Source organism: Lagopus muta, chromosome 5 (assembly GCF_023343835.1).
Source record: "Lagopus muta isolate bLagMut1 chromosome 5, bLagMut1 primary, whole genome shotgun sequence".
NCBI lineage: Eukaryota > Metazoa > Chordata > Aves > Galliformes > Phasianidae > Lagopus > Lagopus muta.
In genome coordinates, this window is record NC_064437.1 from 5,888,288 (window position 1) to 5,905,071 (window position 16,784).

General features: G+C 41.8%; 1 protein-coding gene across 3 annotated transcripts in view; it reads right to left on the minus strand.

Annotated features, from left to right (window-relative positions):
* OSBPL9 (oxysterol binding protein like 9) overlaps positions 1-16,063 on the minus strand; it is a 56,641-nt gene extending 40,578 nt beyond the window's left edge. For all 3 annotated transcript variants that reach the window (XR_007377288.1, XM_048946254.1, XM_048946253.1), the window contains exons 1-3: positions 15,866-16,063; positions 6,848-6,898; positions 2,890-2,968 (exon numbers count right to left, since the gene is read on the minus strand). Coding sequence is in view for 2 of the 3 variants with exons in the window: in XM_048946254.1 (XP_048802211.1) it covers positions 2,890-2,968; positions 6,848-6,898; positions 15,866-15,976 (241 nt within the window). In the remaining variant the exon portion in view is untranslated. The remainder of the gene's footprint in view (positions 1-2,889; positions 2,969-6,847; positions 6,899-15,865) is intronic.
* Between the last annotated feature and the right edge of the window lie 721 nt (positions 16,064-16,784).

Sequence of the window (16,784 nt, forward strand, 5' to 3'; positions counted from 1 at the left end):
TAATTTGCATGGCAGAGCCAAAATTGTGCTGGCAGTAAAAATCAAAATATGCTGTTTGTTTTATTGCCCTTATGTATTCAATTCCATTCCTTCCTTTATAATCAGGTATTCAGTGTATGGATGCTATTTGATATTTTTGCAGTCACCATTCAAAGCCTGCACTTTCTTCATAATAAAAACTTCTAAACTTTTACTAATTCTCAATATAAACATGGCCACTAAAAAGCCTGGCTGCAAGCAGAACTGGGAGAGACTGTCTCAAGCAGCAACAAAGTGCAAACTATACACTGGAAAGATTGAATTTCCCAAGATCCAGTAGGAGGCAAATCTTAGTGGGAGATGCTGGAGGTTTAGTGCTTCAGAAATTCAGTTTCACACACGTGGAAACAACATCCCTGTGACAACTCATCAGCTTTAAATGACTTAATTAGTCTTCATCTCACTGCTTAGAGCTCTGGAGTGTTTGACAGATGTGCAATTTTAAGCAACTGAAATTAAGAAATACAAAATCCAGTAGGAATTTTTTTCCTTCGCTTCCTTCAAATCTATCGCTGCCCATCAGCAAAATTTCAGTGAGGCAAAAGAAGATCCAAATTTTCACCAATTGGTACTGAGAAGTATACGAGTACACAAAAACATTTTTCCTCTGGAGCCTTTCAGAGAAATTGTTCCCCTGCAGTGGGACTCTTAACTTACTCACAGGTCAGCAGATAGTTGAAATCTTGGTATTTTTAAAGCTCTGATGTTTTCCCAACTAGACCCCATGTTGTTTGGACCTCTGTCTGTGCTTGGGAGTGAAAAAAAGTGATAAGAAGCAAGATACTGTATGTTTTGAAAGTTGCTGTTTCTGAAACTCTCTTCTCTTGTACAAGACTTCTCTTACAAAGGGTGGATACATTTACAGCTGTGACTATTTCACAACACAAAGGTTCTACTTGAATCATGAATAAATATCATAGAAATAAATTCTTAGCAATACTCCATGTGTCTGGGAGTCTGTTCTACATCCTCTGTAGTCCCAGGATACATTCTGTAATATTTGCATAATTATCCATAACTGACAGTGATCTACAATTCATATAACTGAAGCCTATATAATACTGAGTGAATTTAACAAAACAAACTTGGTATGAGGCATACAGCACACATTTACACTGACCAGAAGAACTACAGACAAGAGTTCCACAGAGGATGCTGTATACCAAAATATCTCAGCACTAGTATCTTACCTACATTTTCACATTTTCACTTTACAGACATACATTTTAATACTGTGCTAGCATCATTACAATTTGCTGGATGGCAGGGATTTTAGTTTAATAATATGCTAACAGAAAATACTGTACAAGACCTTAGCTTCACACTAAAAAAAAACATATATATGATAGCTGACTTGATTTAAAATGCACACAAATAGAGATTAAAAGCATGAGATGTTATGTGACAAAACTAGTCAAAAAGTAGCAGTATTATTTACAGCAGTATCTGGTATACAACACTGTATACCAAATACTAGCAATCTTCTAAGACATTTAGCTCCCCAGTAGTGAATACAGTACATACAATATAACTCTAAGTCAGAGACATATTACAAAGGGTTTATCTTAATAACTACAGATGAGAGATTTCTAGATTTACCACTATCAAGTTATCAAATATTCAGCAGTATTTAACTTCACTGTACTGAAAGACTGCCAGAGTGCCGCATTCCATTACTGCATTAGCAATTACCTTGCATTTTATCAGTTATCCTTGCGAACAGTAGATTTAAGTACTACTGTTAGCTCAGCATTATAAAGGCATGTTTATGAGGCTTAATGCAGTGAAAAGCCAGAGTACAGCAGCAGCATTTAGGAAGAACTGTAGCACAAGGAATACAGATTCCAGCGACAACATGGTGTACAATAAATATTTATCATCAGAAATATTTACACAAACAAAAGGATTAACGATAATTTCCAAAGCACTGATTTAAAAGATATGTACAGTACAATATACACTACAGAACTGTTCCAGTTTAAAAAAATTAATAGCTGCTTACATGCTAATGTGCCTCTTGGATATTTAGTTTCCAGCTCTATGCAAAATAATTTAGTTCTTCAGCTAATTCATACAAGAGGAAAAGCAAAGGAACTAACAAACATCAGCTGAAAATTATTTTAATCAGACTTCCCTAGGATTCTAACATCAGGAAAAAAAGAAGTTATCCAGACAATATCATCACAGTATTTTGTTCTACTGCTGCAGATAAAATCATTTAAGGAATACATAACAATAATAGTACCTTACCCTTTCTACCGGTGAACCATAGCATGCAATGACGAAACATAGCAGTGGCAGATGGCATTGGTGTTAGTAAATGTGGATAAAAGGATAATAGCAGAGAAATGGTGACTGGCAGACAAGACACAGAAATGTAGATGAAATGAATGCAAGCTGGTAAATCTTGAAGCAGAGCTCCACCTTTAAACCAAATGTTGCCTCTAGTCTCCTCATAATTGAGCATTAAGTTCTATTTGGATACAAATTGCAACCTGCCGAACAGTCTTGATTCTCTTCATATAGAAACGCATAACTGCATCTTGATAACGAAGATCAGAAACGTTCAGTAAGCAAAACCCATAATCAGAAGCCCATTACTTTCTCCCAGTGAGTGATTTATTCTTTGTATTTTAAATCTCCAAATCCTGCCAGAATCAGTCTCTTTCTAGCATATATGTATCCACTGCAGATGTAAATCCCTGCCTAACCTGCAGCACCCCTGGATCCAGAATGTTCTCAGCGTGCTCATTTACGCTGTTCTGTTGCCAAACATTTAAAATCATCCATCAAATACAAGTGGAATCTATTACAGGAAAAAAAAAACAACAATCTCTTCTGTCAGCTCACCCTGAAAATGGAAGGTTTTCTGATCAACAGTTATTGTGAAGGTGCTGTCGTCCTCATCGTCTATACCAATCACAGCTCCCTGTGAAACAAAGAACAAAATCCTGATAAGGCAAGCAGTGACATCAGCAGCACACACTCTATCACTACACCACTGGAATTTAAAAAGCCTTGACTAACTGTAAGCACACCCAGCACTGTAAAGAGCAGATTCCCTGTTTAATCGAGGTTGTCGGTTCTTTAATAGAATACAGAATTAAAAAACACTTAAATTAGAATATAGAATTAAAAAACATTTGTAAAACTTAGTGATCTGCTGGATGATAATGCAAATCTTTTACCTTTGCGATGGTGGCTTTATCCTACAGCATCTTTATAATAAACAATATTCTACTGTTCTCTACTACATTTCAACTTATATTTTAAGAAGTGGGGAGCAATATTTTTTAAGTGTTCTGCATGTCTAGAAAATACTAATTTGCTGCTACTCTACTCTCCTGACCTAATTTCATCTACCAGTCTATAAAAAAATCATTCCAGCAAAATGCATTTGTCCCATCATGTTGTGTCAGTGGTACACTGCATGATCTAATTCTCAGTCCCCGAGTAAATACCAACAATAACTCAATGAGATGCATCAAAGGCTGCTAGCTTTGTCTTCCTACTGGTGGTGACATCTCAGAAGGGAATGTGAAGATGAGATAAAGGCGACCTGTGCTCAGCTAATTCCTAATCCATCCACTTCTGCCATTCCTGACCCATTTCCCCCCAAAAAATACATAATAAATAGCACAGTTTCACCCAGGGGAGGAAGACACTGAAGCCTCTATCAACTCCAAACAAATTATGACATGTAGTTCAAGATACCTCAAACATCCCCAAAGGATTTACTTAATTTCCCTCCTTCTCCAAGAGATCCAGCGTCACATTCTGTTTTATCCTCCCCCCCTCCCACAGATCAGGAAGACATCCCTGGCAGATGAAGGTATTTAAAGGGTACATCCTGCCCATATTGTGCAAGTACACCACAAGTAACAGAGCACCAGCAACTTGAGTCAGCTCCAACAAGTGTCAGCAACAGAGGAGGACGTGAACGCTGGGCTGGCCAAAACATCAGAATCAGTTTGGTACAGCTGTAGGGAAGGGGATGATCTCTGTCAATTCCATTTGCACACATTCCTCACAGCTCCTCTATGTCTGGCTGATGGCATCCACACGTTTTGCTGGGCTTGCTGCAGGTACCACAGGGCAGAGGAAGGAAGGAACAGATCCTACACAAGAACAGCACCAACCATGTGTACCTCAGCACTATACGGCAGGCAAGGAGAGCTCCAGACATTTTCCCCTGTGCTACCATTAGTGCACCACTTAAGCTCTCCATAAGCACATTTTTCAAGGACAGCTCTGCAATCACTAAACAAGAGGCACCTCAAGAAGCACAGCCTAGCCAGGGTAATTCCGAATGCTTTACAATGCATTATAACAACCAGATGACCACACATTACACACAGGTCACTCCAAAAGTAATTTCTCCCATTTATTTCCACAGAAACTACAACAAAGAGCACGATAACATTGTTTGATAGAGCAAATTCTCAGCTACAAAACACTATTTTTCAATAGCCACCGCCATCAGCCCTGCATTTTTGCCAGTGATGCACAAGAGCCTGCATGCCTTGCTCATAAACATTGCCACTGCTGAAATGCAGCACCCACAGCCTCACTGAGCTCACTTCCACTGTTTGGTCCCCATAAACATTCAGCAAGCGTTGATGAATGTCAACGAGTGCCACTGTTTCCATATGGAGGAATTCAATGACACATCTTTGCTTCATGTGCATTTCCATGTCAGACATCATTTTGTCAGACTGCCCCTCCACTGCCATCTGTCACATGGCAACAAAATAGAATGGAATATTGGAAAGAATGCTCAACCTCTGCTGCCATACCACCAACATCTGCCTCTGGCACGTTGATGGGCCGAGGCAATAAAACAGAGGAGGCATTACTTTTGGAGTAAATGCCTTGTATTTGAGAACTATCTGGTAATCATGCAGTGCACCGGTGATCAGCCAAAAGCATTTTGCTTACAGAAAGCTTAGGCAGGATTTAAGCATTGTACTGATGCCATAGATTCTTCTATGAACACACCTTCCTAAATAATCCTTGACAATAAAACAAAGACAGAATTTGAAGGTGAAGTTTCAGAGCCTACGAAGCACGGGCATTAAACAAAAAAAGGCAAGGAACAAGCTTTTAAAGATGCATTCCAGAAAAAAAAAAGGAAGTATTTTAGAAATCACATGTTTGTTTATGTTCACACCTACAATTACAAATCAACAATTACTCTAAACAGAAAATCTCTTTGATAGAATTTCACATTGCAGCAGCCCATCTGTTCAGGTCCTGGTATTGTCATCTGCCAAAAGAGCTGTGTTACAAAAGCAGAAAGACCCCTTCCTCCCTCACAAAATAAACTCAAGAAAGGAGTCAGCAAATCTTTACAAAATTCCTAAGAATAATCTGGGGTGGGGAACATGGCAGATGGGGAAAGAGAGAAGGATTCTTTTATCTTAAATGCAAATAAAAATGAATAATGCAATGTTGAACAGATTGTTCACTTTTAATACTTCCTAAACTGACAGGCTGATGCCAACCTCCACATTGACAGGCTCACAACACTTTTAAAGCAGACGTGGTTTTTCAGACTAAATTTTGCTACACAATGCAAAAAACAATCTCACAAATCTTTAGAAATGTAATGTTGCAAAAAGGGGTTTGAGTTTGCATTACCCTGAAAGGAGTTATAATCATGACACCAATACACTAAAAAGGGAAAAGTGCAATAAAATCATCTGAAATGCAGATGGACAGGGATTCTCTGTATGAGCCTAACTAAGGCTGTTGGGACCCCTTTAATAGGCCCATAGGAAGATCACAAAGCATTAACAACAGAAGGAAGGCACAACTGCAATTAAAAAAGGCAGAGCTGTACTGCAACATTCATCAGATTCTGTGTCAGGCCACAGACCACCTTCTCTGTATTTCTCTCCAAGACTCAAAATGCTCCCATTCATGTCCATTACCCTTCTGACCTATCCATCCTGTTTAGATCAGCTCCTAACAAAGCATACTGGAGCCAGAGATTCTCTGAGAAATGGGGAAAAAACATAGCAAAAGAGGAGTTTCTGAAAGCAGAAACCAAGCTCACATCTGAGCCATCCCAGCATTCCCAGCTCACTTCAGTAGTGTCACTTCAAGGCACAGAATGTCCCAAGGCAGGACAAGGAACACTCAGCTTTCCTACTTGCTACCTCTGTTTCCCCAGTTTTTATCCTCCCTCAGCAGACATTTTGAAAATTTCTGTCCTTCCCTTTCATGAACTCCAGTACTTTGCCTTCCTTCTGTACAGACAACTGGCTGTGTGGCATTACTACACAAGTACCCAAAATGAAGCACAGTCAGGTGGTGGGGTTACAGCATCTGAACTGGCAGAACAAAGGACACAGGAAGAGAATAAAGGAAAACCAGAAGAACAGAAAGAAAGCAGTTTCTTGCAATAACTTCTGTAGGTGTAGAACTTATATCTACATATATTTATACTCACATGAAATGAGAACTGCAAAAAGCAACTTCATTGCAACATTTTATTGTTAACCCATAGTACTTCATCCTATGATGGTTTTTAGACAACGTATTAAGCACATAATGCTTTTATACAGTATCACAGAATAACCCGAGTTGGAAGGGAGCCATAAGGCTCATCAAGTCCAATAACAGAATGCAATTAGCCTAGCATGTCATTTGACCTCTTATGTTTTCTTTCTTTAAATACTTTCACTACTTCAGTGCTTTGCAGAGTCAGCAACAGAGCAAAACCTCAAAAGTCTCCCTGCAGTTCTCTCCCCTAGACCATATTATCCACAGTGAGACATTAAGTACTAAAGAAAATCATACTCACTCTCAGCCTAACACATCCTCGGCGTGATCCTCTCATCATTTTGTCTTTTGACTGAAAGAAAGAAAAATCAGAACACTGAATTAACAAATTTGGTAAGAATTGCAAGGAGAAAGTTGTTCAAGACAACCAAGAAAGAAAAAAAAGACAGTCTGGTATAATGTTTTACTGACTGACTGAGCATCTTATTTACAAAATAGATTGGTTCTGACACGAAAGAGAACGCAGCGCCACAGCATGAAGAAGTTCTGCTTCCAGACATAAGAATACAGTATCATGCTTCAAAAAAGTTCTGTAGGTATCTTGAAGAAATACTTAGAAGATGCAGACACACCTTTATAGGAAGTAGGAAGACGAGAAGAAAGTCATTTATTAGGGAATATTGAAATTGGCAGCGTACTCATTTACATCTTCCTCCTTTTCCGCCCTTGTACAAATCAAATTGTATTTCTGTCAGAAAGATTTCTGTATTTATCATCCTTTATATAGAGACATATATGTCATATTCAGACAAGTTTCTGACTATTTCCTAGATATCACATCCTGCTTTTATTCCAAGAGTTAGAAAAGTTGTTTATAGCCATTTAAGTGATCAGATTCGGGATCAGAAGACAGGATTCCTTCATCAACAACCAGGGCCTAAACACGTAAATTACTGAACCTCTTCCTTACTGTCTCTGTTTGAGGCATCTACTTATAGATATCCAACCCACTTCTAGCTTGGAACTGTTCTAAACTTCCAGCTATTCCTGCCACTGACACAGTTTGTCAGCAACTTTCCACCAATATTTTAAATGTTACTGGGCAACGTTGGCAAGCTTAAGTAACATACACACTAATCCTTTAAGATAAGGGAAGAAAAAGGAAACATTATGAGGAGTCCTAAATATTTTGCCTTCTTATAGACACAAAACATCTTGTTTTGCAGTTACTTCCCCTTCAGTTTTTTATTTGATGTATTGCATGCCACTGCAGCCTTAGCTACAAAGGCATTCAGGCCCAATACAGCCCCTTTCTGTTACCACCCTGATAGCCAAACTGCATTAATTCAGGTCATGGAAACATTGCTACCTCTGCAATCACATGAACAAGTTCTCTTGCTGTCACCTTCTGAAACATTCTCTTCTTTCCAACAGTATCTGAACACTTCTTTCTGGACAGTATATGGCTGTAACTTTGACCAGCTCTATTTTCACTGATGCTACTAGACAACAAAATCAGATTGATCTTAGTGGGGAAAAAAAGACAGGAACCAGAACTATCAGCCTTCGTGGCAATAAAATACTTTTCACTGCCACACATTTGAGAGATATAGCTCCATTATAGCTATATTCCAGCTATTTCTTTCGTGGAAACCACGGAGCAGTCACAGCAAGTCCTATTCACTAAAGGTAATTTAGAATACAGTGATGCATGGAAATTGCCAGGTCATGGCCTGAACCAATGGCTGAGCACCAGGTGAGAAGGCATGGCCAACCCAGGGAGCTTGGGTGTACGCAATGCACCTGAGTGACTGGAAGGGGTGAAGGCTAAGCTCACCCCTCCTCATCCTCATTTAGGGGTTAGCAGCCGAGGGAGCAGCGTGTCCCTGAGACTGCAGTCCTCTTGAGCTGTTACTGGTTGATGGAAGGAGTGAGCTAATGTTCCTTTGCCATCTTCTATCGCTCCATAGTGCTTATATCCCAGTAAAAGGCACTGCTATCGCCTTCTTTTGCCCCACATTAGTCAGAACTTCAAATGAAGGAAAAGTTTTGTTACTAGGGATACAATTCAGCAGAGTACATTTACACGCACAGCTTTTTAAGCTCACTGCCAGGAGTGAACGCCTGAAATGGGAGAACAGTACCGAGAGCTTCCTGCTCCCTCTAGTGGATTCCAGGAGAAATACTGGCATGAGCTCAGCAACCTCACCCAGGCTGAGGATGCACCTCCAAATGAGCAGAAGGAAAGAGGAGAAGCAATCCGGGCAGCTGGCAGTGCAGGCAGGCACCTCGCCTGGTGCCACCAGGTTTGGTCTTGCTCAGGTTCTGGAAGCAGCTGAGAGCAAGGATGATGTCAGCAATCCCTGGTGCAACAGAGGGCAGAATCCTAACAACCCTGACTTTCTTCGCACAGATTGATTAGAAACTCAACCACAGAAGGTGCTATAAAAGCCTTTACTTTTGTTGCACATCACACTTCAATGGAGTGGAAATCGAATTTAAACTTTATAGTGTATAATGTTCTTTAGTCTGCAGAGATTCACAAGATAAATCAAAGGTTCTGTGTGGACCCATATACTGACCATCTCCCCATCTTCAGACACAGCTTTAACTGGCTCGCATGATTACAGAGAAGCAGCAAATTTAATTCACTCTGAAGGAATGAAGCACCTTTCCCTCTAGTATCCGAACAGAAGCATGCAGCTGTCCTCACTGCCTGCGCTGCGCACTCTCAGAAGATCTTTTACTCATAGCTGCAGAAGAGAACTTTAAAACATAGATCAGTTGATTTTCTGTATTTGTTCCCCTCTCTGCTCCCAGTAGGTTTTTTACAAAAAATAAAACTTGGACAGCTACCCCTTAAGCTGGAAGTTTTACCTTTTGGTTGAAAGGGAGAACATTAGGCACAGATTTTCAACACGCCCTATGCTTGATCAACAATTCCTAAATAAATAAAGCATCCTGTAACTGTTCTGAAGAATGGTTCCACTGCACTGAACAAAACCTCAAACAGCAGAATAGGCTCAAGGAATAGGTGTTAAAAAAATCACTTTTTCCTTTCTTATTATATATTAGTTTTAACACGTAGCTATCTTTTTTTCAGTCATCAGTTTTAAAACGAGTTAAATCGACATTTCCAGTTAAATTTCCATATGCTGTGTACTGATTTTGATGATAACAGACTTGAATAGGTTACAAGCAGAAGGCAGCAAGAGATAAATCTCAGCTGCAGCTCAAATATAAATTCATAAAAACAAACAAAGATAGACGATGTTACTGCACAGAGACTGTATGGATCTGCAAGAAAAAAAATCTGTCCTTCATCAGTTTCTTTTTGACATTCACACAGTGAAGTCTGATCAAGTACAGAACTGACCTGACATACCGCATTTCATGCAAGCTATGTCTTCTTCAAGAAATGAAAATATTGCCTGGGTCTATTTAAAAACAAACAGAACTGAAACAAAGTTAAGATCCCAACCCAGCCCTCCCTAAGGCCTTCCATCCCCGTTCACATCTTTAGAACTATTTTATTTGCGCTTCAGCTCTTGCATGGGAAGATTTCGATACGAAATCCCACTGCTGTCTGCCGCCAAAACTCTCAGGCACAGGCTCTTGAACAAGTACATTCTTGACACGGTGCTGCCAGAGAAATCTCTAAGGTAAGTACACAGATGAGCAATAACATCACTTATTTCCCTTCAGGGAGGAGGAATGTGAAACAAGGTCTATTTATAAACACTGTTTTTTGCAGTTTAACTACGTGTACAGGACCACTTGTATAACAGCCATTGCTCTTGTCAAATGCTAAGGCAACACTCATTATTCAAGCCAAAATATGTCACAAATCAAAGACCCCAACACACAGCCCCCAGACCATTCCTCTAGCTCACCCTCTCAAAGGAAGGCCTCCCCAAGCACAGAGGCAGCAGTGACACCTAACAGCAACAGCTGGGGTTGGCGGTGCTTACAGAGTGCTACTTCAACCATTCTGGGTCAGGTAATATTTACTGGAACAGTGGCAAAGACACCCCAAAGTTGCTTGAGATCTCAACTCATCTCACTGCATACTCTGAAATGAAAACCAACTACAGGCAGCTGCTGCGCCTAATGCTTTCACTTTTGTGGATACAACCATAAAGCAGCAACCAAAAGCTCAGCCACCCCTAAACAACACGTAGAAGCAAAAACTTCTAAGAAGCATGGTACTTCTTAAGTGTCTAGAGTCTCAGTTACATTAAACCAACACATTTCTCACCTGACAGAACACAAGCATATATTAATTTGCACTGACATAAAGGCTGTGACAACTGACTTCTAGAAATTAAGCACATATTACAGTTTGCTTTTTGAAAGGAACATGCAGGCAGCTGAAGATGACAACGAACACCAGAAGAAAAGTTGCCTTCTATCAGCTGGAAAACTTTAGCATTGAACTGCTTTTAGTATTTTGTGTAAGTAGAATCTTCAGAACCCCAATTAGCACGTGACTTGCACGCTACTGCTTCACCAAACCATCCCATCTTGGTTCAGAACCTGCATGAGCACCCAGCTCCACTTGTCACATCAGCGGAGCAGACAACACAGCTGACTTTGGGAGGGCAGGTGACATGCAGTTCTGAGTGCCAATACAAAATGACCCCATCAGATGCTGTTAAACAAATCTGAGCAGGCACAATATATTAATAGCAGATGAGAAACACCACAGACATGCAGCACAAGGTGATGATCAAGTATTGGGAGAACTGAAACCAGACACATTGTCTAAATACTGAAGAGAACAGTATTAATGAAGCATTACTGAAAGCAAGTCATGTGGTGCCATGCACAAATCACCTCTCTTTGTTTCCAGGAAATAAGTACTGCTCAACTCTTTGCATGAATATACTCCCCAGGAGGAAAATCCAGTGCCAATCATGAAACCCTAGCTATCTCAGAAACAACAGATTTCTGAAAGACCACATTTCTGATGATACTAAAATCCGTGTAACAGTAAAGGGCCTTACATTACAGGCAGAATTATGGCAATGGATTGATTTATCACCCTCAAATGGGTGATTTATCTCCCCACCTTCAAACCCCCAGGAAGAGAAGTGTTACCACACACCTAAGACCAGCAGATGGAATTACCTGCTTCTCCTTTTCCCACACCCCCATCCTGTAGGGCACAAAACTTACACAGGCAGAGTTATTACATATGATGAAAAAATATTTCCAAGTTTAAATATATATGAACTCCCAGGAATATTCTCACATTATAGAGCTATACAGTGTCTATCAAATTCCTTATGGATAATTTTCTTTTTATGAAAAGAGTGCTTTAAAGGATATGCAAGGCAAAGCCATATCTGTGTCTTTTAGAAGAGCACTGTATGCTAGATATCCAAGTAGGAAAACAGATGCATAGGAACACAGGATAAGAATGACAAATTGGTTTGTGTTTTGTTTGTTATGAGGAGTCCATTCTGTAAATTATAATCCTGTAAAAATGTATGGCATAAATACCTTTGAAACACATAGTTAAAACTAGGTAAAGAATTCAATCTAGTGTTGAGTAATTAACAGCCACCTTAAGACTTGTATCACATCTGTAAATTCAAAACCATCTTCTTATTACATGTAGTTTGCTTACAGCTTTGTCTGCTTTTTAGATTCAGAGCTGTTTGCAGTGCACGTGACAGACCAAATTATTGCAGAAACTTCATCACATCAGCTCAGAATGGAAAGCAGAGACCTCAAAAAATGTCTGTACAAAAGCAGATTTTTTTTCTACTTTCCTCAGATTTTTGCACAAAGCTGTTGACTGAGAAACCGTATTTGAAAAAAGCAGGAAAATATACTCAACTGAAAGTCTCTTAATATCGGGGCACTGAGCCATGGCTCCAGCTTCAGAGGCATCATTTGAAATCAAGTTAATGGGATTTGTTTTCAGTTTACCATCAAAGAAAGATTCACAAAACCATGGCAAAATCTGAGCTCTCCTCCTTAGCATCTGGATCCTATGCTCCACAATCAGTTCTTCAAGGCAGCACAGTAACTAAGTTGCCAAGCAGCAGAAATCTCTTAAAAGCTTAAGAAGAAAAATGCCATTGCAACATCACAACTGCTTCCTCCTACCAACTGCTTTCACACAGATTTTGCTCCTGAAATGGTTTAAGCACGTGTTTTTAAAAAGTATTTTGATGGAACAACTAACAGCAACAACAGAATATCTAAGCATTCAAATCTATTGTTTAGGAACTTATTGGTAGGAGAACTACAAAATGATTGGAGGTTACCCAATTTGCTTCCAAAAATGTACACTACCAAGCTGTCAAACAGGGTATTTTTTTCTTTCAACCCTCAGTCTCTACTCATGGCAGCTGTAAAGTCTGCAGCAGTTCCAGCAATACCTCAAATAGCTATGAAGTTCTAAAGTGCTTTAAGGAGCTGCCCTTCCTGCATCCTGGCCTTGCTGTCAGCGCTGTTCGCACAGCTACGCCAACTCAGCTTTCCATACAATTAAAATCTTTATTTACAGAATACAGACGAAACAAGAATTTTAAATCAGACTTTCAACCTCAAGGGGCTCTCTGGATTATTTCTACAGGATCCCCAAGGGCAATCACAGCTAGGGTTGCCTATTTAAGACAGCACTGCTATCAGAAAACACAACAAAAAGCAAATTGCTTTCACCTCCCTTTTCCTCTATAGCGATTCCTTTGTCTTCACATTCTCTGCCAGTACAAAGCCAACACGTTTTCACACTGACACGCAGAAAGAAAACTACAGAATGAACTCAACTGAAAAAACAAATCAGCAGAAAGTTGTTTCTCAGCTGTATTCCAGCTTAAGGAACAACTTTACAACTCCGGTGACAACACAGATGATCTATTTGGAGGCATTTCTTTTAAATATTGCCAGTGCCTCCAGCTACGTTCTGAAAAAACACAGTGCTTCCGTAGCCTTGCATTTGCTGCATCTCTAAGAGAAACAGTGGATTCACAAATCGAAGAATGTTAAAGGAATAAAACAATCTGTCAAACCACTGGCCAAACTGATCCAAAATGGGAAACAGTCATTTATTTCATATTTTGCTCCTTAAAATGAAAACAAAACCAAAACAACCATTTACTGCTAGTAGACAAATCATTTATCTGAGCAAAACCATGTAAAGATGATCAATACTTGGATGGCGAGTCCAGGTCAGACTCTCTGGAATATATCACTCATAAATAAATTCACACAAATACAATTATAAGCAAAACTGAGGATGAGAATTGTTGAGAAATGTACAAACACAAACTGCAAACTACAGAAAAAGAAAGCAGAAAAGAGCAAACTTGATGTAAGAACTTTTGCCTTACTCCTTGAAATCTTTTATCACGTCAGAATTGTGAATATAATTGAATTAATTTGTTCCTTGTGTACGTATTCAAAACATATTTAGGTTAATAACTACTCCAGCTACCAAAAGAAAAGGCATACTAATTTAGGTGCAGTACTGCAGTAGCTCTCTTTAAATGCTCATTGCACATGAAGGGGACTCTTCTGCAGACTATTCTACACTATTACGCAAGAAGATGAAATACAACCATATGAGGACACGCCTAGGAACAGATCTACTCTTTTGTACCTCTCACTAGTGAAAAGTTCAGCTGCATCAGACATAAACAGCTTGCAGCTTTCCACAGCTCCCCTGCCAAAGGCCAGCTGCCTCTTGCACCTGCGTGCACAAATTTTTGGACTGAAACAGGCTAAGGAGTCTGTAAAGGTGACAAGAAAGTAAAAGTAGATGAGTCAACGGTAAGCTATCAGCCAAGTCGTTTCCAGGTGCACACCTATGCAGACCGGTGGAAACAATCTCAACATACCCCACCCATGCATTATGCACATCAGGAAGGGCCAGTTTCAGGCTAGGATCATGCAGCTGCATCTATACACACAGACTGTATTGCTTCAGGCCGAAACTGGCTCAGAGCAAACAGTGCTCAGCTGCATGTACTTCATCACACAGGTAAGCTTTATCTCAAAATACAAGCACACATACACAGAAACACAGGCAAAAATCTCCAAACATCCATTTCCTACACAAAGCTCCCGAACTCCTAACATTCCTAATTATTATTCCTAATTATTGCTTATTCAACGCAATCTTGGAAACTACCATTCAAAACTGAAGCACTCTGCAGACCGATACAGAAAGCATTCTGTAGGAACAGTTAACTGCCAGACTCAGTGGCACAAAGCAGGGAATGCGGTTTGATCTTCTGATCCCAAGTAGAACTTTTAGGGCAGAGAAAAGGAATGTTTTCATATGAGAACTAGAAGTCATTATAATAACAGAGTACATGCTAAGATATATTGAAGTGTAACGTGCACGTAGGGATAGCTAACCATCGGAAGTAATGAGATTTCAGGACTGGCATTCATTAAACTGGTGAAGACCACAGAAAGTGGCTGCAGTAACCAGAATTATCATTCACCAGCCGTCAGTAAGTGCTTCCATTTCTGCAGCTGAGCGTAAAAAGACTTTGCACCTTGGACCTTCACTCAGTGATTCATCTCAAACAGCTGACATATGGACAGCCATTAAAAAGCTATAAAGGCACCTTTATTTCTCCACCATATCCCAGATGCAGGTAAAGTTTTGTATTAATGCTGCTTTAGGTTTTACAACTGGTTTATGCTGAGTTATCAACTCATGGTGCTGGGAAGCTAAGCTTTGCCCGAGCAGATCTGGAAACTCAGATTTCGGGAGCAGAAGTTTTACACTTAGTCATACTGTGAAAGTATTTGTAACAATGCCATTTTTACGTAAGAAGCTGCCCAAGCCAGCAGTCAGCACAGAAAAAGAGGCAAGAAATGCATTCTGTCACTGCTGTTACAAACACTTCACGTTCAAATATGGAAAGTCCTGGACGGAAACATAAAGTCAACGTCGAACTGACTGGAAGCGCCCTGCTGCTGAGGCAGCGAACTGGGCACACGGCGGTACCGCAGCTGTGCCAGAGCACCCCGGCGCACGGCTTTGAAGGAGCCTCCATAGGCCGCCACGGAACGCCCCTCAACGGCCGCTCCCGCCCAGGGCCGCCCCCACTCCCGCGCCGGCCGCCAACAATAACACTGCCGCTCGCCCCCACCGATAAATCTCCCCGCAGCGCCACCCCATTGGCCGCGCCCGTCGCTTCTTCCTTCCCCATTGGCCGTGCCCGCCGCCTCCTCCTTCCCCATTGGCCGCCCGAGCGCTCACACCGCCCCGCGTCCCCTCCCCGCCCCCACCCTGCGCCTCAGCCGGGCTCCCGGCTCCCCGCCCGCCCGGCCCGCCGCTGCCCCTCACCGTGTAGTAGGAGAGGAGCCCGGCGTTGTAGTCCAGCACGAACCAGCGGTACTGCCAGCCCTTCATTACATTGGTCCATTTGCTCAGCGGGCCCTCCATGATAGACGCCATCTTAGGCACCGAACCGGCACCGCCGCGCGCACCGCCCGTGCGGTGAGGGGAGCAGGGAGAGACACGGCGGCGGCCAGGAGGGAAGGGGGCGGGGTACGCAGGGCGGGGGCGGGGCCAGCCGCCACACTGCCCCGGGGGCGGGGCGGGGAGAGGGGCGGGGCTTGCGCGCGCAGCGGGCCCGCGCGTCGCTTGATGGGGTGGGGAGAAGGCGGGAAAACCGCCAACGGCTGCGGCGTGGCGTCGTGAGGCGGGCGGGGCGCTGTGAGGAACGCGGGAAGGCGGAGCGCGAAGAGAGACAGGGAGCTTGGATTTGTGAGTGTGAGCAGTGGGGCTCCCCGTGATCCTCGGGAAGCAGAAGGCGAGCTGCGAGGGAGGGCTGTGTGGGAAGGGCGTGACGCTCTGGTGCTTGAGTGAGGGGAAAAGGGTCGTGGAGGCTGATCTTCTGTCAGTTTTCCTTTTGCTGTTGTGTTTGTCCCCGTGCCTCGGTTTGCTTGACCGCTTGGGTTGCCCAGTCAGATCCAAGTGCCCGGGTCTCTGTGACCAGCATGTGAAAAAGCATCCAGGGTGCGAGGTGAAAATCGCACTCGTTGGCACCAGTCGCCTTGTAAGGGTAACTCATCAAAACAGCACACAGCTTTCCTGCCGGCTGCTCCAAGAATGTGGAATGCATTCCCCTGGAGCTGTGAACAATAGTAAATCTCCTGTTAAATGCGAGGCGTGTTCTTTGGCACTGCTCCACTTGAGCATAAATGTGTAACTTCAGCTGTACTTCTGCACAACATCTCTGAAATAGAGATACTCATGCTCC